Source organism: Miniopterus schreibersii (genome assembly GCF_964146895.1).
Source record: "Miniopterus schreibersii genome assembly, chromosome: 2".
NCBI classification, from domain to species: domain Eukaryota; kingdom Metazoa; phylum Chordata; class Mammalia; order Chiroptera; family Miniopteridae; genus Miniopterus; species Miniopterus schreibersii.
The window spans coordinates 130,805,660-130,828,886 of NC_138102.1; the positions used below are offsets into that span (position 1 = coordinate 130,805,660).

A 23,227-nucleotide genomic window follows, 5' to 3' on the forward strand; every position below is an offset into this window, starting at 1 on the left:
TTTATTGATCCACATTTAATTCACTTCAAAATTCGGAAGATTTCACCTGTCTTCTAATACAAAGTTTTTTAGGAGAATCTTTTTTTTTTTTTTTTTAATATATCTTTATTGATTTCAGAGAGAGGAAAGGAGAGGGAGAGAGAGATAGAAACATCAATGACGAGAGAGTCATTGCTCGAGCCCGCAATCCGGGCATGTGCCCTGACCGGGAATCGAACCCCGATCCCCTGGATCTTAGGTCGACGCTCAACCGCTGAGCCACGCCCGGCCAGGCCAAAGTTTTTTTAAAAAAAGATAAATACTGTCACTTTCTACCTCTCTCAACAACTATTCGAGAGGAAATCCATGTCCACGTTAAAAACAGTTTCTGATAGCAAGGAACGACTAGTAATTTTAAAACTTCAGGGGTCAAAGATGATAGCCTGAACGCATGCATTTAGCTCCCACCCATACCCCATTCTAAAATGACAGTATAGATTTTTCAAAAGGCCAAAGCCATATAGAGAAGAGGAAAGGGAAAATGGACAACAGCAATGGAACTTGGAAGTGGTAAAGGAGATGGAGAAAGATGAATCTAAAGAAGCAGAAGGGAAAGCTGACGTTGAACCTGATTTATATCCTAAACTCCCAACAGGCCCAGGAATTGGTGAAATCAGGACCTTCTGGAAGTGAGAGTGATGGTAGAGCTAAGACAGGAGGATTGGTTGGAAGTCTATTAAGAATGAATTAGTCCCTTAGGTGCCTTCTCCCACCCAGCACAGTCGGGCATCACTCTCTCCCTGGCAGAAGTCTATTTTTTTTGTCTGAGAAGCATGACATAGAGGGTCTCTGGACTGGGAGGGCACAGCTGAGTGTGGCAGGGCTGCTCTGAAGGCAGAGCAGGGGAAAGTCTGCGTACTGAATATTGAGACTGCTACTCTTCCTCCCCCTCCCCATAAGCTCAAAGATGCCAGGTAGCCATGCTTAATACCTTCCAATCAAGAGAAATCATCAGAGCCATCAGACCCAAAGAAACAGCCCAGCCTGAACTATACAATAAAGACCAAAGTCCACAAGCCCCACTCAGATGCACCAAGCTTTCAGCTTTTTAAGGCCACACTCTAATATGAACAGAGAGCTAAGAAAAAAACAGACAGTTGAGGAAAGAATCTAATATGCAAGACTACCACCAAAAACAAAAACAAAAACCAGAAATAGCACATGCAGGAAGAAGAATGCTGAAGAAAGAGAGAGAGAGAGAGAGAGAGAGAGAGAGAGAGAGAGAGAGAGAGAGAGAGAGAGAGAGAGAGAGAGAGAAAGGGAAAGAGAGAGAAAGGGAAAGGGAAGAGAGAGAGAAAGAAAGAAAGAAAGAAAGAAAGAAAGAAAGAAAGAAAGAAAGAAAGAAAGAAAGAAAGAAAGAAAGAAAGAAAGAAAGAAAGAAAGACTGTCATTAACATCATTAGCAACAGAAGATATTATATCCAAGGGAGGCAGGAAAAGATTACTATTGCAAAATAACATACCAAGGGGGAACAAAGAGCTTTTGAAACTTAATTATATGTCAGAAATGAAAAAAATTATATGACAGAAATGAAAAAATTCAATAAAATATTAGAAAATAAGTTTGTGGGGAATTTTCATAGATAGGAACAAAAATAAATGAGAAATCTAGAATAGATAGGAATTATACAGGATGAACCCAAATAACACAATTTCCAAATAATAGCCATTACAGAAAGAAAGAGAAAAGTAAAGCATCAAATAATTTTATAAAATTTCCTAGAATTGATGGATATGTTTCCAAATTGATGAATCCACGAGCCATGGATGAAAACAGACCCACACCAAGGCACATCATCATGAGGGTGCAAGGGCTCCAAGGATGCAAGAAAGAAGAGTTAAAAGATAAACTGTCACATTAAATTTTTTAAGAGTTTGGTTGAGCAAAAATAGATTCAAACCAGGCACTGCCAAACCAGAAGTGGTTAGGAACACTCAGCCCACATGAGCCAGGGGAAGGTTAGTTGGCTGTAATTGGTTGTCCTTACTGTGTTGATTTCATAATCTTGAGGCATTTACAGGCTTAGATTTTGGTTTGCTTCCATTGACCATCATGGCATTAGAACCACCTCAATCTAATGGCCTCCATGTTTAATTAATTTAACAGAAATGAAGAAAACCTCTGGTTTCCCAGGGTCTGCGGGGAGGAAGTCCCCAAGATCTGTGTAGCAACCCTAGAAAGCAAACAGTTCAGACAGATTGTAAACCTCTGATAGAATTCCTGATATGATTTAACATATTAAGAAGAGATTTACATAACCTGGGACATCTGAGGACTTGAATTCATGATAAACACAAAACTAGGCAAACAAAGGCATCAGGACAACAGACCACAGGGAAAGTATATCCTGCGGAAAAGGCAAAAAATCATAATGGGCTATGTGACCTGTCTGAGAATACTGTTTACATAGTCATACTAAAATAAATACCAAATATAATATTGATCTTACAAAAAATTAAGACAAAACTTTATTGGTAGAATGAGGGGGAAGGCAAGAAACATACATGAATATGGTGGTGGTGGTTTAGAGATGGAAGGAAATTAACTCATCTTTCATAATAGAAAGGAAATCATTAACACTGAAAAATAAATAGTAATAGCTGTATGTTATTTAGCAACTTAGAGGCAGCCAAAAGTTGCATCTGGATAAGCAAGAAGTAAGGGCTGCTCTTCTAGAACTTTTAACTCTTTAAATTGTATGCATGTATAATTTCTGTATAAGTAAAAATAATATGTGTGTAGTTTCCTTGTGAGGATCAAAAATGTATACTTAGGAGCAGCATAAAAAATACAGGGTGAGCAAGAGTAGGTTTCCAGTGGTGAATGCTTGACACACAGGGCTTATTCTGGCATTATTATTTAGGAATTATTGTATTATTTTTCATGCAAGCAACTGTAAACCTACTTTTGCCCCACTCTGCATATAATGTTATACAAATGGGTACTTTTGATTTGGGATAAAATTTCCAGTGACATCGTCTTGCTGGATTACAAAGAAGCTGTCAAAGTCGTGACGATGAGTTTTGAAAAAGCTTGTAGATGACTCAAAGCATGCCTCTCTAGTAACAACAAAAACAGCTGACATTGGAGATACGAGTGGCGAGTTTGAATTAACATTGTTTTATGAACAATGAGTGGGGGAAAGGCAGCACTTTAAATTTCATATATATCGTATGACGTGGGATTTTGCATCATCGCTCTTTCCCGTTTGTCAGCCTTTCAGTTTTGTATGTTGACCCAATTTATATCAAGGTTTCCAAAGGTTATGATTGTTTTTTTCTTTTTCAGAACTTAATAACCTTTCATTGCCCTTCTTCTCTAAGCCACGCTCTTGACCCCTATAGTGTCACCTCCTCCCCATAGGACATGTTTGTATGGCCTTCCCAGTTGGGATCACTTCTCGGAAGAGAGAAAACTATTTCTGGCCTGACCAACCCAGCCTCTCCTTTTATCCAGCTTCTCTCGGATTTCGTGGCCAGTGCCCAGAGCAGAAGCACCTCGCCCATAGTTGGTGTTCAGTAACTATGTGGTACTGGAGTGATTCTGTGGAGAATGCCCATCACGTTCAAAACACTGAGTGCTAGTGAATCCTCACTGAAAGTGTCACAAATTCAGAAGCCCCCAGGAGGGAGGCAAGGTAGTGAGCAAGGTCCTTCCAATGAGAACAGTGGCAAACTGATGGCCCCCGGAGGGGAGGCGGGAGGGGAGACTGGGTGAAAAAGGTGAAGGGATTGAGAAATACAGACTGGTAGTTACAAAATAGTCACAGGGATGTAAAATAGAGCATAGGGAATATCGTCAATAATATTGTAATAACTATGTATGGTGCCAGTGGGTACTGGAAATACTGAGGGGAACATATTGTAAAAAATATGATTATCTAACCACTATGCTGTACATCTGAAACTAATGCAAAATAATACTGAATGTAAGCTGTATTTGAAAGAAATAAGAGAGAGAACAAAGGGAGAAGGAGGATCCATCTAAAGGGGGGAGTGTGGAAATGAGTCCGGTGTGGCCGGGCAATCATAACAAGAAACAGGCAGTGCATTCTGTGTGCACTGGCCCAATCACTCTACATCTGAAAACAACCTGAACAGCAACTCTATGAGATAAGCACTATTATTAATCTTCATCACCACTGTGCAGACAAGAAACCTAGGTGCCTGCAGACTGCGTGCTTAAGCGCACATGGCTAATAAGTGGTAGAGCCAGGATTTTCAATCGAAGCATTCTAAAGTCCCAGTAACCACGATACCACATTGCCTTTCTAATTTTTTTTAAAAGGAAAAAAATATATAAAACTACAATCTTGATATGTTGCCAACTAATTTAATTTTTTAAAGCACTACAATCCAAGCAAAGCATGCTGGGTGTGTGACTTCTTCTCAGGTAGTGGGTAGTTCAAATACGATGCCAGGGTGCACACACCATGACCGAGTCCCCAAAGCACGCATTGCCACATTGCACATGCCTGGTAGGCATGGTAGTGACACTGTCAGGAGCTCAGAGAGATTTGGCCCCCTTCTGGGTTCAATTTTATCACTCCAGTGGGCATCCACCCTGAAGAACCTTTCAAACCTCAGGTATTGCTTAAAAGAGAAAGAGAAGGATCTAGTAGACATGGGAATGGCCACCATACTTGTCTGTAGACCATAAGAAGTTTCATACCTCTCTGGAAATCTGTGTGGGTTTGTCCAAGAGGTCACAGTGCTTGTTTCCTCTGTTGCCAAGATGACACAGATGGGTTTGATGTATTTTCTTGCCTCTACTATTGTTTTGTTTCAGACCATTTCAGTGGAACATGGATTTTAAAAAAAGGGAAATATTGAATGTTCTGTTATGTTCCTTCTGCTTGGCAGGATATTGTGTAAATTCGTTGGCAGATGATGGGAAAGTTGTACTTGCTGGTAATTACAAAGTTTTTATTTCTGTGCCCCGTGCCCAGAACAATTTGCTATTCTGGAATATGGCATGAGTAAGAATGCTAGATGTGCGTATTTCTCTAGAGGAATTATTTCAAAACATTGAGTGGAGGTATGAATTATGAATTAATTGTAGTGAGTAGAATGTTTCACATCCTTTGCTAGAAGCCAAGAATAATGATTGAATGAAGTCCCATTAACATTTCCTGTGGACTAATTCAGACAGTGGGTAAGGTATTGGTACATAGGTTTGCTTTTTCTTTCAATGTTGTGTCGAGATATTAAACCATCTGTTCTTGTGCATAAATGTTTTTCTGGGATTCAGATGGGATTATGGGCTATGATATGGTTCTATGATTATTATGGGGTGATCAGGCTGTTTATAAGGAAATCTTACATTAGGGGCCTTTTAATGATCACTACAGGCTTAGGTTGGCAAAACAGCTTGGAAGTAAATTGTTTTTTTACAAATGTTGGTGTGGTTAATTTTAAGTATCAGCCTAAATTAAATGATATTTCTAAATTCTTAAAATGATATTTTTGTACTTATTTGGACTATAGTTCATTTTCAAGATTAATTCTAAGTAGTCTCATTACTAATTGCTTTTCATTCTCATCAAATGGAAATATTCCTAAGAAAATTTGTAAAGCTCAAAGTTGATCACTGTGCCGGATAACAGTTTTATCTGTAAACTCAATAAAACATATGTACCTGATCATATTATGAATATGCATAAAAATATAATCAAGTAGCACCAGATATTTACTACTGTCAATAAAATAAAATAGTCTCATTCCAAAACATTTTAGAACATTCTAGGTATGAACCTGTAAAAAAAAAATTAAAAATCTATAGTGTAGCTAACAAAAGATTAACATCTGAGAAAAAAAACCAAAACTTTAAAACCGTGATTCCCATCCACTTTCCCACCCAGAACACTTGAGTAGTACAGTACATTTCCATGAATGGTGGTGTCCCCTCCCTTTACAGGAGTCAGGGTGACCTGGGAGAAGGGATCACACATGAGCACCACTAAACGGAGTCCCCTGTGGCTTTTCATGCTCTCCTATTGGGGCATTCACCCTTCACCTCCGTCTCTTGAGAACCACAGATTAAAATAGATTTAAATCTGATGGGCAGCTCTCCAATTGCTTTCTGCAACTGCAAATCTAAAATGACTTTGCTTTAGTTTTTAAGTTTATAAATACTTTGATGTAAACGTATTTTTACATCAAGAAGACGTAGTGTGCACATTGCTAATTCATTGGTTGATCACCTTTGCGTTACATACAAACTGTACTTGTATGAACAGTTGTTACAAAACAGGAAATGCATAGTAGTAGGTGAATCGTGGATATAAAAATGTGACTATTCTTTCTTTATTACAGCGCCATCCAGCAGAAAACCAGGAGACCCCCTTGTCATTTCAGATATCAAAAAAGGCAGCGTGGCACACAGGTAAGGAAAATGGATTTTCTGTTCATTCCAAGGCATTTCTTAATTAAAGCAGAAATGACCCTCTGCCACACCCCAGCAGACCTTGCTAATGGGCTGTGGTGGTCTCAATATATTCCAGGCAGCCCCTATTAATCAATCATACTTGACATGCCTAATGTCAGTGGCTATTGTAGAAATCTCTCATCCTGTCCATTTCTTTCTTTTTTTAAAATTTATCTTTACTGTTGAAACTATTACAGATGTCCCCCATTTTCCCCCATTAACCCCCTCCACCCCACTTTTGCCCCTCCCCAGGCTTTCACCACACTATTTTCTTTGTCCAAGGGTTATGCATATATGCATATAAGTTCTTTTTTATTTTAATTCTTTTTTTAAAATTTATCTTTATTGTTGAAAGTAGTATAGATGTCCCCTTTTTGCCCCATTGATCCCTTCTATCCCACACCCTCACCCCCCCAAGGGCTTCACCACGCTATTGTCTGTGTCCATTTATTTCTGCACCCAGTACAGAAACACACGCCTGACAATGTTTTCTAAGATCTTTTATAAGCCCAACAAAGGCTGTCCTTCACCGATCATATTCCATCTTTCGTTTTCCGAATAAAAGCCTGACCATGTGGATATGATAGACACCCCACATGGAGACAGTAGCTGGTTGTAAGAGCTTTGCTAGGTGCCAGAATGTCCTTCCTGGCCAAGCCAGATCCTTCAGCCTTAATGTTTATATCTCCTATTTGGCCCATCTACCATCAAAATCAAGAAGTCTCAAACTTTTGGTTTCAGAGATCAAAAATATTTTTAAATGATTGGGGAATACTAGTATAAGACAACTTTTTTTTTATTTTCCAGTTAAGGACTTTTTTTAAAAATCCCATCTATTATCACAGCCATTTCATTAAAGAAATATTTTAACCCTCAGAAAGCAGTAAGGACAGTATGTGAGTGTAGGTGTACAGGTAAAGGCTCTTCAGTGACAGGGGCTCCTAGAGTGGTCCAAGAAGACAGCGGCTTGTCTGCCACGTCGCAGTTGGGAGCGAGGCAGGCGGTGCAGGGCTGGGAAGCAGCTCTGCCATTCTCACCAGCCTGCTCAGCACTGCAGCCTCCTAGCCGCAGGAAGGGGGGGGGTGCTGCCCACAGGGCCTGGCATGTGCATCTCTAGGGTGTGATCCCAAAGAAGGGAGGAGAGAGTGGATGCTGGGAAGCAATTTGCCATCTCCGTCACAGACATTATGCATAAAGGACAGTTCTTACCAAAACATAACCTTATTTACAAATACGTGTGTATGCGTGCACGCACCTACAAACACATAGACATTTGTATTCGTTTTCTTTATCACTGTGGACCTTAAAACTTTTCAATAGACCCGCAGCGGTCCACAGCTAGTGTCAGACTCTCGGTGGCCACGCTCCAGGTGGGCAGCACTGGACTCGCCTCTTGGGCCCACGGCAGCCACAGGGAGCTTCCCACCAGGCGGCAGAGGCTCCGAGGCTCCAATCTCGGGCCTCCGCTAAGCCCACCCCACCTTCACTCCCTCACCCCGTCCTAGTGTCTGGCTGCCAAGGATCCAAAGTGGCACGGCCGCGTGGAGAAGCATGCGGGCACCGGGCATCGCCCCCCTTCCTAGGAGCCTTAGAGTTCTCTAGTGAAGCTGACAGTGTGTCCTGGTTAGTAGAAGATAGCACAAGAGAAGACTATTCTTTATGCTCTGCAATTAATGTTATGGCAGCCATCCAAACAAAGACTGGAAAAAAGGGGGGGTTGTCAGTAAAATTCAATTTAAAAACAGCTGAAGAGCCTCTTTTCCTCTAAAGACAACCGTAATGCTGCATTATGCTTAATGCCTCTTAACGGCCTGGGTACGTGGTCATCGTCACTTGTGTTGCTGTGCATTTACCAACAGAACTGGAACCCTGGAACTTGGCGACAAATTACTTGCAATAGATAACATTCGGCTGGACAACTGCTCCATGGAAGACGCGGTTCAGATCCTCCAGCAGTGTGAAGACCTGGTGAAGCTCAAAATCCGCAAAGATGAAGATAATTCAGGTACTGATGCCTCGCAGTTAAACTGATTTCTCTAACTGCCCATCTGTCACAGAGGCTATCAGGCCTTGATGTTTTACATACGGCAGCTGGCTAGTGACATCGCAGCACAGTTTTACATAGTTAAAAAGGTCTTTAAATTGTGCATTGAAAGTGTAGTATCAATTTTAAGTAATGGTGCTTTTAAGTGATATAATTAAGATAGCGTCATTATATAACCATTATTACAACTGTATTTAAATCATTTTCAAAGATGGAAACTAAGTTATCACCCAGTGCCACCCTAATGCAATGGAACAAGTCATTTTCAAGTTGATAATTTTATTACATAATTATAACCATAGTGCATGTTACATTTTTAAACATGTTACCATTTATAACCCTTAATATCTATCATTTTTATTTACTGCCTGTATTTTATTTACCATTCTTCTCTTCTTACTTAGATTGCTTTTAATTGTTGATTATGGTGGATAGTACAATCATGAATATCTTTATGCATAGATATCTTTAGTCAACTTTTCTTTTTTTTGAATTATTATATTAGGAAATAATCCTAGAAGTAAGATTGCTCAGTCAGATTGAAATGGAAATTTTATGATTCCTGATGAGTCTTGTACCATTAAAAGGGCTGTATCCATTTTTAGTGCTTCCAGCATGTGTGAATCCATTGGAGCCGTGCTTCTCAAATGTTAGTGGGCCTCAGAATTCCCTGAAGAACTTGAAAAAAAAATAAAAACAAACAAACAAAAACCAAACCTCAGCCTGGTGGCCCGGTTAGAGCATCGTCCCATACACCAAAAAGGTTCCAGGTTTGTTCCCCAATTAGGGCACATACAAGAGGCAACCAGTCCATGTTTCTCTCTCATACAGATGTCTCCCCGCCCCCGCCTCCCTTCCTCTCTCTAAAAATCAATAAACATATCCTCAAATGAGGATAACAAAACAACAACGAACGCACAGAACAGAAACAAACTCATAGATACAGAGAATATTTTTATGGTTACCAGATGGGAGGGAGGTTCGCGGGATGGGTGAAAAGCGGAGAAGGGATTAGAAATACAAATTGGTAGTTACAAAATAATCTCATAATCTCAGGATGTAAAGACAGCCTAGGGAATATAGTCAGTAATGTTATAATAACTATATATGGTGCCAGATGGGTACTAGAATTATTAGAGTGATCGTTTCATGAGTTATATAAATGTCTAATCACTGTGTTGTACATCTGAAACTAATATAATATTGTATGTCAACTGTAATTGAAAAATTAAAAATTATTTTTTTAAAGAAAAACACAGTTCTTGGGCATTGCTCCCAGATGGGGCCTGACACTCTGCATTTCTAACAAACTTCCTCGTGACCCTGCTTTGGTCCAAGGAGCACACCCTGAGTAGCCCTGCAGCAAAGCCCTTTTATCTGATTATGAGAAGAACCTAGAGATAATTGGGAAAAGTCCATTAATTGAAAGAGTCAGCAAATGTGGAGAATTACAGGAAGTAGATATAGCATATCCATAACATAAATGTTTAATTCAAAACATTGCCAGTCTTATGGGTGAAGCCGAGGCCTTTCATATGAATATTCTGCAGAGTATAGTTACAAGTTTGTACTTTTTACCTGTTTGTTTGCCTAAACCATACCCATGATAATTAGTTTATGGTTTCCACTTTTAGGGGGTTTTTGTTTATTTGCTTAATAACAGTGAGAATTTAAAACATTTAAAGCAATCAGAATGCTTACTCCATCTAGATTTTTATTTTCCCCGATGTTTTTTAGTTTTTCCTCTACACAATTAATAGTAGATGTTTGCTTAATGAACCCTACCCCCAATGAATCTTTCCAAAGCATTTGATTTTATTTTCATAGAGCCACTATTCTCGTATTTCATAGGTTATGTAAGATTCATTAAATTACACAGTTACAATACCAAGTAAAACTGGGATAATAGGGGCTTGGAAATAAATGTAATTGACACTAAATTTTTAAGCTTACAACTCAAGAAGTAGCAGGAGCAGAAGAACGCAGGGGAACTAGAGAGAGAAACCTATTAATCTGGAGCATTCCATGACATTAGTCAGTACACTTTGCAGAGGATGGAAAGTCACAGTTAGTCCAGTAAGCTGGTTAATTGGAGCTTGGCTAAGAGAGCTTCTACTGTTTATAATTTCATCCAAACCAATAATGAGTTATTGTCCACCTGCTGGAGTTGCTGATAATCAAAGCATCTAGACCTACAGTTCACGGTCATGTCAGGCAATGTGCTTACGATTCCTACTCAAAGTAAAATAAATTGGAAGTTACATCCAGCTGCACAGCTGGCAAGGATGATTATGTCCAAATATATAGCCAACACTTAAAAATATGCATAGGTTTCTACTCATTGTTATTTCCCAAGCAACTGGTTTTCCGTGCCAACATTTGCATTCCTCTCCTTATGAGCGTGCTTCGATTGCACTTTCTCTGTGGAGGGATAAAGCCTCCAGCATCACTCGGTTCTGTCCTAGAGAAGAGGCAAAGCTCTGTGGAGGGCCCCACTTTGCATGATTTGCCAAGCTAAGCAAGTCTCAGCTACCCTCCCTGCAGGGCGGAAAAGCCAAGCCAGAGGTGGATATGTTTGGAGCTCACGGTTGGCGATGCTCCAGTTGCAAAGCCAGGCCGAGCAGCTATGCTGGGAGGAGTTTCAGATACAACTGAGGCCCTGAAGAGCCAGGTCCTACTTTCAGTTGTTGCTTTCCTTTGATTCACTTTTCCCCTTTAGATCTTTCCCCCTCCAGTCCCTATGCCTGGTACGGTAATTATGACATGCTTATTAAGCGTATCTTCCAGCCTCACTGGTTTCATCTGCCTTGCACCGTATCGGAGATGGCAGAACTATTCTCAAATGTTAAGTCTTTGTTTTTCATTCAGTTACACAATCAGCATTTATTTAGTGTCTATGAGGTGAAAGGTACTGTGCTAGCGACTGGCAATTCTTAGATTAAAAGGGACACAGTCCCTGCCTGCCCTTAAATCAGTCACCACCTTATAAGAGAAACAGAAGAAAATCAATAATTAGCAACATGATGAATGCTCTAGGGGTATGAACTAAATGTTAAGAGAAGGTGGAGACAGCCATTGACGCCTGGAGAGCTGAAGGAATGCTTCTAACAACTTCGGCCTTGAAATTGTTTAGGAGGGACTGTTAGAATTAATCAGAGGAAGAGTATGAACTAAAAAGGAGGCCAGAGAGCATGGCACATCTTAGTAGCAGATGTAGCTGAAGCAAAAACTATGTGTCAGGATTCGGGAGAGGGAGAGTAGAAAGCTCTACTGCAGCCAGATCACCGTGGTCCTTCTGAACCGTGTTAAGGCATTTGAATTTGCCCAGAAGCCAATGGCGAGGACTTCCAGCAGGGGAGTGAGGCCATAGTACTTGGTCAGTGACCACAGGTTGCAATCATTTCCTGAAGTATTGAATGAGACATTTGAGAGCTTCTGAATCAACTGTTTCTAGTCCAGTCTGGTGGAAGCAGGAGAATCCAATGAATTAGGACACTAGATCGGCCTCACAACTGTCTCTCTGAGGAACGGGAAAGTTAACTTCTCTGGGCATCAGTTTCCTCATCTGTAAATGTCCATTTCATGCCTACTTTGCCTGGCTGTTTTATGATCTGAGGAGGTAATAAATGGAAGTGCTCAGCAGTAATGTGTGGCACCTAATAAGGCCCGATGAACGCTAACAATCAACAGTCATTGTTACGGTGTTATTAAAGCTAATTTTAGCTTTATTTGACAATGGCCAGATCTTTGGAGCACTTGATTGTAGGCATTTCCCTCCCTCTCTAAGCAGAGACTATTCTGCATTGAGGAGCCTTTGCATTTGTTTTCTTTCATTACCACAGAAACATAAATTAAGTAGAGCCAAACAGTTCCTGCCGGGTCCCGGCTCCAAAACAATGGCTGTTATCCAGCCGCCAAGTCCCCAAAGATGCAAATAACCCTCTTGAAATAAAATCTATTGCTTTAAAATAAGTCAGTCAGAGAAAGACAAGTATCACGTGATCTCATTCATATGTGAAATCTAAGGAACAAAATTAACTGATGAACAAAATAGATCCAGATATACAGAAGCATGGAACAGACTGAGGGATCTCAGAGGAAAGGTGGGGGTGGGTGGGTGGGTTGGTGGGAAGAGATTAACCAAAGAACTTACATGCATACATGCAAAACCCGTGGACACCAACAGCAGTGTGGTGAAGGCCTGGGGGATGGGGCAGGGGGGCTGTAGAAGGAGTCAGTGGAGAAAAAGGGGCACATCTGTAATACTCTCAACAATAAAGGTAAATTTTTTTAAAATTTTAAAAATCTATTGCTTTGCCTTGACTGCCTCTAGATTCGATATAAATGCAGAGGGGAGAGTTTGGATATCTGAGAAGGAACCCAGAAGCAAAACACTAGAGAATTTGGAGAAATTGTAGGAAGAGATAAATGGAAGCTTCCAAATCTGTCTGAAATACTTTCTAAGGGTCTGCTTAGACCACACAACAGTAAGGAAGCTGTTCCACATGGTTTATTTACCCAGGCCTGTCCCCCTCCAAGAAATGTAGCCATGCTCCGACATGCATTCCGTCACTTTTCCTTGAAATGAACTTTAATTGACCTGTACATTTATGCATCCCGAAGGCTCTCTCCCAAATCCAAGCCTCCCATTCGGCCACAGAAGCAGCTGCCGTTATGGATTCAAGCCAGATAGCGCTCATTCTGTTAAACAGGAGGCACTCGAGAAGCGCAAAAATAACATTGCCAATAAGTAATGCTGCAATTTTGCATCTGTTCCGTGGTCTCATTAATTTTCTTAACTAGAGCTAAGCAGAACAAACAAGTAGGCCGGCCCCCTTTCACATCTTTCACTAAGCGTTGTAAACCTTCTGTTGTGATCTAAAAGCTGCTTATAACATCATTAACATCTGGTTAGGCTCACTTTGCAACTTACTGGTGCTCCTGCATTTTTCCTTTTCAGAAAGTTTCTGTTCTGGTTAGACACTCTGGCTGCTGGTAGTGACTTGGAGTGATTCCACCTCCAAAACGGCTGAGCAGCAGGCAGTTCTCACCCTGCCCCTAAGCTGCAGAGCCTTGCCCGTGCCAATTGAGGTAAAGCCCTAGAAGGCAGGTGGAATTGGAAATGCAGCCTGAAGCTGACTCAACCTTTCTTGGGTCTGTGAAGGGAGGGCATTCTAGGTTTGCTGGTTCCCACAGTGGCAACCCAGGTCTTGTTCTCACACTGCATGAGCCAGATTGGGTTTGCATCACTTGGGAGAGGGAAATTTGACCGTGGAGTAGCAGGGAGGATGAGTCCCAGAGCTCTCTTGGAGACCTCTTCCCTTGGAGCCAGTGACTGATGCCGACGTCAACGTTCATTCATCCTTCAGTCATCTGTTCAGGCACCTACCGAAGCATCCTTGGGGCCAGACATAGTTCTAGGCTCCGGGGATGTGAAGATGAAAACCTTTGTTTTCAAGGTGATCTTATTTTAGTGGAGGAGACAAGTAGAGAGATAATGAAAACATCTAGTGAAAAGGACATGCTAGAACATGCCTTCTCCATGGGGGCAAAAATCGGTTCTTGGAGAGTAAGGAACCTCAGCTATCACATTGCAGTGGTCAGTGGCCCTCTAGAACTCAGCCCCACCTGAGTGAATCTTTGTCCGTCGTATTTCTCTCGTTAGCAAGAACTTTTTAATCTCTCTCCTTGTCTGTGGGCAGAGGCAAGAATTAAAATAAAAAGGAGAAACACTAGAAGAATACTACAGGAGCTGTGGGATCTCCTAGGAAAGGCCTCTGGCCCTGGCAGAGGAGCCAGGAAGCCTTCCTGGAAGGCAAGACATCTGGGCCAAGTTTTAATGTTCCAGTAGAAATTCTCCAGGGAAAGGAAGATGTTTGTGCACAGGGAGCGACATGTGCAAGGTTAAAGAGGTCAGAAAAGTGCTTTTAAAGAAACTGCAGTGAGGAAGGATTTAGGAGATTAGATTGGAATGGGTGGGTGGGGTGACCCTCTGGAGACAGAGGCTCCAGCTCAGCTCATGGAAAGAAAGGGGTTGGACTTTATTCTTAAAGAATTGGGGAACCAATGAAAAGTACCAAGTAAGAGAGTAACATTCAGATTTATGCTTTTAAAATATTCTAGGAAGAAAAGAAAAGGAATGATATGTTGGCAGCACTGGTGAAAATAAAAGTGAGGGAGAGGGGCAAAGGCTGGATCCCTAGCAGGAAAAAAAAAATGTGGAGAGAAACCATTGCTATGAAAACACTGGGTGGAGCTGAGATGTTGCCTCCTCCAGAGCAAGTGGCCGTGGGATGCTCTGGGACCTTGCCTGGGTGGCAAATGGGCCACACGGGTCTGGAGGAGACAGTGTACAAGCAGCCACCGCCACCGCCGTCTGTGAAAATGAGGAAGCCAAGCGAATATCTGTCTACTCAAGGCATCCACATAGAGTGTTCTGAGGGACTTAATGTTTTTGTTAAATATTTATTATTTATAATATTTATATTATAAAACCATAAAATTAAATATTTAATAAAATAACATTTTATTAAAATTTTAAATGTTATAAAAACTTCAAATATTCTAAAATAGAGAAAAATTGGTTTAATGAACCATCACACATCACTTAGCATTGACACTTGTGAACGTATGGTCAATCTTGCTTCACCTATACTCCCACTCTAATTAAGACTTCTAAAATATACAATTAAATAACACAGTTTAAAATATTAGCAATAGTTCTTAATATTTTCACTTAATGTTTCCACTTTGCCTAATTTTCATATACATGGGTAGATAGATGATAGATAGATAGATGATAGATAGATAGATAGATAGATAGATAGATAGATAGATAGATAGATGATAGATACATAGATACATAGATGATAGATAGATGATAGATAGATGATAGATAGATGATAGATAGATGATAGATAGATGATAGATAGACAGATATAGATCAAATTAGGACCAAAAGGACCACTCATTGCTTTCAGTTGTAATGTCAATTAAATCTCCCCTTTCTCTTTTGTGTTTCTGGCCGTTTATTTGATGAAGAAATCAGAAATCAGCTTCCATTTCTGTCATAATCTAAACACAGCATCACGCCTTTCTGTTTCCACCCCAGCGTGGTCACAGGAACGTGTCCTTCATTTAGATGCTGCCATTTTTTCACTTTCTTGATTTGCGTTTCCATCACTATTTAAACTTGAGCGCCCTGACAGTTGCTTCTAGTGACAGCGAGGCCTCAACAGCTAATTGAAATGTCCCCCCCCACGGTGGCCTGAAACTCACTGTCCTAAACCTGTGGACTCCACCGCCAGCGCTGTTTTGTCGTCTCGGTGAGGCGGGGTGCAGAGCTGTTCGGAAATGACCCAGGAGACAGTCGGGGCTGCCTGAAGAGGGCTAGCTAGGGCCAGGCTCTCCGGCCTTCCGCGAGCGGGCCCGCGCCCAGTCCCAGCTCCCCGGGCACAGCGGCGGTTTGCATCGCAAGTCCCCGTAGCTTCCTGAGCCCTGGGCAGCCGGCTCCAGGCGCCCGGCAGCCCCCATGAAGAGCCGGTGGCCAGGCCCAGAGAGCTGGGCGCCCATCACACTGTGCCACGCCGGTGCTAGGGAACAGCGGGGGCCCGGGGGCCCTGCGATACACAGCCACACCGAACGGGCCGCGGGTGCCAGCGGGAACCGACATTCAGCTCTGCCGGCGCTGGCTAATCAAATGGCTCGCCTGAGCTTCTATCCAGAACGCTGGTGGCACAGGCTGCAACGTACAGGAAGCATTCCCCGTAACGCCCCGTTCATTTACGTCAAAGCCGGCTCTGAAGGTGACAACGTATCGCAGTGCAGACAGATTTAGACTTTTGACCTCTGCCTCTGTTTGTTGATGACCTGGACCCCGGTGCATCTCTCGGCAGCTCCTTAGCAGACAGACCTTCGGCGTTGGTGAACCATTGAGCAGAGCTACTGGGGGCTGCCAGTATAAACGGAGTCTGATAGTGAAGATTTTCATGCACTAAGATGTTGATTTGCGCGCTGTGTGCGTGGAGCCTACGGGAGTAGAGCGCTGAGGAAGTGGAGGCGATGGAAACACTCCAGGACGCCCAGCCTGTGGCCAGAAGTGAAACAAGTGCTGGCGGGAGAGGACACATGGCTTCCAGTGTTCCTCTATAAACCTTTCCTCTTCTATTCATTGTAATTCTTCACTGCTCACGCTGATCATTGAATTGTTAATTCAAGCTTTTCTTTCCCTCCTTATTTTGGGGCTTCCTCTCACAACTGAAGAGCTGCTTGTTGCAGAAACGTGACTGTGTTAATGCTTCTCCATGACAGTCTGGCTGTCAGAGCCGACTGTTTTGTTAAAGTAGCAGCTGGCCCATTTCATTGCATCCCTAGGTATAGAAATGGAACAGCTCCTAAACCGGGCACAGCTCCCCGGCCCAATGAATTAAATAAATGCTCAAAATTTTTACCAAGCCATCAGCAAATAAGACCCTGAGACTTCGTATTTGCAGCCCCAACACAGTCCAAACACCCACCCGTATTGAAGACATCTCGTGACATCTTTCAGACCAATGCTTTGGGCAGACCAGGTGTACGCGTCTTCCTTCACACTAACATTAAATAGAGAAAATTAACTCATAATGGCATGGCAGCCTGGTATATGCTCCTGAAACATAACTTAGATGGCTTTTAATCTCAAGAACAGAGAGAGATAGTCATTCAAACCTGTTACAATATCCATGAATTCACCAGCAGGATGTCCATTGTGGGACACAGTCGGTGGAATGACGTGTAATGGGATTCTAGATTTCCAAGCCAACCTCTCTAAGCCCCACTTCACCATGTGTAAGTTAAAACTTGTCCCAACCCTGAGTAAAATCGGATTTTCTATATTGAACGTTAGCTGGCTTGTCAAGCCTGCAAGTGGGAATTGCATGGCCCGATTTCTTTGTCACCGCACGACTCCCGCCTCCCAAATGGCCTTCTCCGCCGGGTTCCCTCGCAGGTATCGATGGCTCACTTACAGGCTGCTGAGCCAGCAGCGGGCTGGGCGTGGACACCGTCTGAAGGGCCTGCCGTGCAGCTGGGGGGATCACTCACAGACTTAAAACAGAAGTCATGAGGCAGCGGACCCACTGTCTCCCTGTTAGAGTGTAATATCCTACTAAGGAAATGCTACTTCCCAAAATAATTATTTTCTGAGACATAATACGCTGATGATGATGTTCTGAATTTCTGATTTTATGTCTGAATACATATGTCTGAATTACTTTGCTTTTTTTCCCAAAGAAACCAATTATGACTCCTTGGCATTTATTGCAGATGAGCAAGAAAGTTCCGGAGCGATTATTTACACGGTGGAGCTTAAGCGCTACGGGGGGCCCCTCGGCATCACAATTTCAGGAACCGAAGAGCCATTCGATCCGATAATCATTTCAAGCCTCACTAAAGGGGGATTAGCTGAAAGGTAAGATTTGAAGGAACTGCTACAGTTACCTATGTCTGAGATGGGTTTCCTTCCTCACAGACACATAAGAACGTGCTCCCCTCTCCTGCTTGGTTTAACTGTGGACTTTTTCAAAGATTGATTTTAGAGCTTGAGAACTCTTGGGCATTGCTCCGTCTTGACTTGAGGGGCATCTAACCATCTGTGAAAGGTTCCAGGGGCTGAGTATTGATATTAGTCTCTAGAAATGTATAAACAGACCACAATTGACTGGAGGTAGATTTATATCGTGTCCATTTTGGGAGAACGAGGCTGAAGTTCATGGAGGTTAAGAGGCTTGTCTGACTCAATTCTGCAAATGTCTACTGAGCCTCTGTTACCTGACAGCACTGGCCTCAGCTGCCGTGTTTTCAGGAGAGGAAGACACGGGCATTATCTTCAAGGATTTGGGGAAACAACGTGTAATATCTTAGTAATATCTTCAATCTGGAAGGTCTGCCTGTTCCTTTGGCAGTTTGTTTTCATTAGCATGCACCCCAGCCCCCCTGTTCAGCTGCATCTTTCTGACACATGTTGTGGGGGATAGCCCAGCCATCACAGCCAGGTCTGTGTTCTGTAACCTAGCTCAGGAACATAGAGACATAGCGTTGCAGAATTTGGGAACTGCAAGGTACCTTAGAAATCATCTCATCCAGCATCGTCACCTGTCAGATGAGGGCCCTGAGGCCACTCAAGAGGGTTACCCTGTTGGAATTCCATGCTCTGATATTAACAGAGACCCCTATAATAGGTACTCTTCAGCCGTCCTCCAATCCTAGGTATCTCTGTTAGAAAACAAGAAAAGAGCCCGGCTGGGCATGGCTCAGAGGTCGAGCATCAACCTATGATCCAGGATGATCCCGGTTTGATTCCTGGTCAGGGCACATGCCCAGGTTGTGGGCTCCATCCCCAGTAGGGAACGTGCAGGAGGCAGCTGACCAGTGACGATTCTCTCATCATTGATGTTTCTATCTCTCTCTCTCCCCCCCTCTCTGAAATCAATAAAGATATATATATAAAAAAAGAAAACAAGAAAAGATTAATAGTATTTATCTGATTTAGTAAGCAAGTCATTGTATGGCTTACAACATAGATCTTTCATAAACTAGAGATTCCTTGTGAAAGGACGAAGTCATTTTTTTTCAGGGAAAATATTCATTGAGCGTTGATGCTTTGGGAAAGTTGTTAAGCAGCCCCTCCTAACCTGCACGACCCAGTGTCCCTTCTGCTGCCCGGCAATGCCCAGGAAGCCAAAGCGCGCTCAGTCCCAGGCAGCCCCGGGGCTGGGCCGACGCCTTCACTCTGTGGCCAGTGAGCAGCACCCAGGAGGCGAGCGCATGGATTCCCTCTCCGCCGCCGTCACAGGAGGGAGATCCGAGTTTTCCACCCTCCGAGTTGCCTGCTGTGAGCCTACTCCTTCCCCACCCCATGTTCCCAAACTAAGATAGATATGCCGAACGTCCGAATTATGAATTCCAGCCTGTGAGTTCAGAATTGGGTGAGGGTAGGAAAAGAAGAGAGGCCAAAGGTTTATTCGTTTATTGATCACTAAATTAATTTTTGTTTTCCATGTTTGAAATAGCGTGCTACACCCTACACATACAGTTTCCTATTTAATCTTCAGGGCTTTCCTGTGAGATGATTACCCCATTGCAGTGATAAGGAAACTGACGCCCAGAGACGTTAACATAGGGTCCCCGGCCCCACATCTGGTAGTGGCAGAGCTGGATTCAAACCTAGCACTGCAGTCACGCACCACGTAACGACGGCCACATATACGACGGTGGTCCCCTAAGATTATGACAGAGCTGAAAAATTCCTATACCTGGCGACAGACATCCTAGCTGTCCAAGTGTGTTAGCACAATGCGTCACTCGTGTTTGTAGTGTTACTGGTGTAAACAAACCTACTGTGCCGCCAGTTGTACAAAAAAGCACAGCACATACAATTATACACAGGACATAGTGCTTGATACTGATAATAAACCACTATGTTACTGGTTTATGTATTTAGTAGGCTATACTTTTTGTTGCTATTTTAGAGTATACTGTTTCTACTGATATAAAAGTATTTGTTGTAAAACAATACATTGTGTTACGCTGGCAGCAACCTCGCACATCTGGTGTTTACTGAGTCTCTCAATTGCATCATTTTCTCTCGTGCTTGATTTGATTTCGTGTTGTTTTGTACAGTAACATGATATACAGGCTTAGAGCTTAGGAGCCATAGGCTGTACCGTACAGGGATGTGGCATTGCAAAATGTGGGAGCTGCAGGCTACCTTAGAAATCGTCTCATCCAACATCTTCATCTGTCAGGTGGGATAGCCTAGGTGTGTGGTAAGCTACACCATCTAGGTCTGTGTTAAGCACACTCTATGATGTTCACAAGACAGGGAAATCTAAGAACACATTTCCCAGAACGTGTTTCCATTGTTACGCCACGCATGACTAGTGATTGCGGAGATCCGCCTTTTGCGATCCTTGGAGTCACCAGCAGGGGGCCCTGCCACACCGGGTCTGATGTATGTATGTCCCCCATCTCTCTGAATCTCGCTTCTGGTGAGCTGGGGTGATGATTATGTTCAACATTTTAAATCTACAGAAAGCAGGAATGCCCCATGCTAAGCATCACAACATTCATTGTCCAATATTGTCCATCTCCTTGGGATGTTTAAGAGGGTTACCAAATGACTCTGCTTTCTTGGACTTTAAAAAGCACACAAGTTCACTTTAACTACTAATTAAAACAATTTTTCTAATTTTATTTGAAACTAAAAAGTAATTCGCAGCAGCTGCAGTTGTCTTGTAACATTGCCCAGGAGAAAGCTAGAAGTGGCTTCGAGAGACCCTTGCCAAGTCTTTATTATTACAAATATATAAAGTATGGCCGGGAATTTATATTCAGTAGCACACAGGGATTATTTCTACCTTTCCTATTGCTATTTTGTGTTTCAGAACTGGCGCAATCCACATAGGAGACCGGATCCTGGCCATCAACAGCAGCAGCTTGAAAGGGAAGCCTCTGAGTGAGGCCATCCATTTGTTACAGATGGCAGGAGAGACTGTCACCTTGAAAATTAAGAAACAGACAGATGGTGAGTGGGTTGAAAGCCACAATTAAGAATTTCCAGTGCATTTCCTTCCCAGAAAGAATGTGCAATTGTCTATGTGTGTATTTCTAGGAAAATGACTCTCTAGCCAGGCAGTGTTTGATATCTTTTTATTTAAATTTATCCTGGCCCTGGCCGGTGTGGCTCAGTTGGTTGTCCCATGCACCAAAAGGTCGCTGGTTTGATCCCCGTCAGGGCACATGCCCGGGTTGCAGGCTCGATCCCCAGTAGGGGATGTGCAGGAGGCAGCCGATCAATGTTTCGCTCTCACATTGATGTTCCTCTCTCCATCTCCCTTTCTCTCTAAAAATCAATAAAATTTTTAAAAAATATTTAAATTAATTCTGATACTTAAATTTTTTTCCTGTTTTTAAAGCTCAGTCAGCGTCAAGTCCCAAGAAATTCCCCATTGCCGGCCACTTGAGTGACCTGGGAGACGTGGAGGAAGACCCCTCCCCGGCACAGAAGCCAGGCAAGCTCTCCGACATGTACCCGTCCACCGTGCCCAGTGTGGACAGCGCTGTGGACTCATGGGATGGCTCTGGGATCGATGCCGGCTATGGGAATCAAGGTATGGCCTAGCCCTGAGGAAAGAGAGTGCGTCCTTGTTGAAGCCCGTGTTTCTCAAAGGTCCGCCCTCTGCTCCGTGGAAAGAATACATTTTACTTGTGTCTGTGTCAATGTAACCATATTGAACACATCACTCTAGTGGCCCTGCTTTTCCTCCGCTGTGAACACTTATCAAACACTAGCAGGCCCCCATTAGACCTGTTGAGGTTCAAGTATTCAATCCGGAGCTTGTCCTTCAAGCACAGATTAATGTGAGGGTAACCCCACAATAGAGTGGGTCACTGAAGACAGGCCCCATCGTCTTACCGTGTTAGCAAGGATGGATTGGGGAGGCTGACAGTGAGCATAAGAGATTAGCCAATGATTTATCTATTCCTGCCTTCTCCTGATTTTAATAGCAACTTGTAGGGGTTTCACCGAATACTCATTATTAGAGAGTTGTAATCACAATCTATTAAAGGATTGAATCGATTTCTCTTTACAGACATCATCTTCGTACGAACCAGTATAACTAACATCGAAAGTTAAACCTCATTAACAGAAAATAAACACAGAATGTGTTAGTCCGAATACAGAGGATAAACTGAAAGCTTCTTTTAAAAATCTGTCCCCTGCGCCGGCTGGGTGGCTCGGTTGGCTGGAGCGTCATCCCGTGCGCCAGAAGTTCGAGGGTTCGGTTCCTGGTCAGGGCACATCCCCAGGCTGTGAGTGTGACCCCAGGGCAGGGTGCTTGAGGGAGGTAACCAATAGATGTTTCACTCTCACATCAATGTTTCTCTCTCTCTCTCAAATCAATAAAAGCATGTCCTGGGGTGAAGATTAAAAAGAAATAATAAGTCATAAATAAATAAAACTCTGTTTCCTTCCTCGCGGTACATAGAATCAAAAGAGAAGTGTATCAAAAAATTATCCATATTTCTCAGTATCTGAGGCTTGCTTTTCTCTGTTGCCTTGTATAAATTTCAGCCTCTGAGTTCCCTCTCTTCCCTGGGTTTAAGTCAGCCAGAGAATGATATACATAAACAGCCTGAGAACACATTTGGGTGTGAGGGTTGCTTTGTAACTTGGTTACTTTTTAGCGGAATCTGCACCCAGTTTGCTCTCTTCCTGGTCCCTCCCCCTTCCCTCCATTTGCCTTTGCCTGTATCACTCTCTGTTAAATCTCCTGAAGGGTGGAGAAAAATGAGAAGAAATATTTCAAAGCTCTCAAGTCATCACTTGTTAGAGATGCTATTAGAATTTGGTGGAGAAAATACTTTGAACACCCCAAATAGAATTGGGACTTTATCTGGCAGTTAACTTTTCTAAGTCATAATACCTTGTAACAGGTAAGTTATGCCGCCAAATAACAGTATTCTCATTGCCTGAGAGTTGATGGACCACCAAGGTCACTCTGGATAAAGAACATTAAGTCAGATTGTTTCGGCGTAGACTCTGAGGCTTATTTGTTAATGTGTTTGTTTACTTATTGTTGATTAGTGTGGAGACTTTCCTGTTATACAGATTTCTGTGAGGATGCCATTGACTTTATGGATTCTGCCCCATGAGGTGCTGTGTCATAATTCAGCTA

General features: G+C 42.7%; 1 protein-coding gene across 6 annotated transcripts in view; it reads left to right on the plus strand.

The window, feature by feature from the left end:
- The window catches only part of GRIP1 (glutamate receptor interacting protein 1), a 608,331-nt gene that overhangs the window by 551,728 nt on the left and 33,376 nt on the right, over nt 1-23,227 (plus strand). For all 6 annotated transcript variants that reach the window (XM_081128668.1, XM_081128666.1, XM_081128667.1 and 3 more), the window contains 5 exons: nt 6,355-6,424; nt 8,326-8,471; nt 17,814-17,958; nt 20,933-21,072; nt 21,464-21,658. In XM_081128668.1, coding sequence (XP_080984794.1) covers nt 6,355-6,424; nt 8,326-8,471; nt 17,814-17,958; nt 20,933-21,072; nt 21,464-21,658 — 696 coding nt within the window. The remainder of the gene's footprint in view (nt 1-6,354; nt 6,425-8,325; nt 8,472-17,813; nt 17,959-20,932; nt 21,073-21,463; nt 21,659-23,227) is intronic.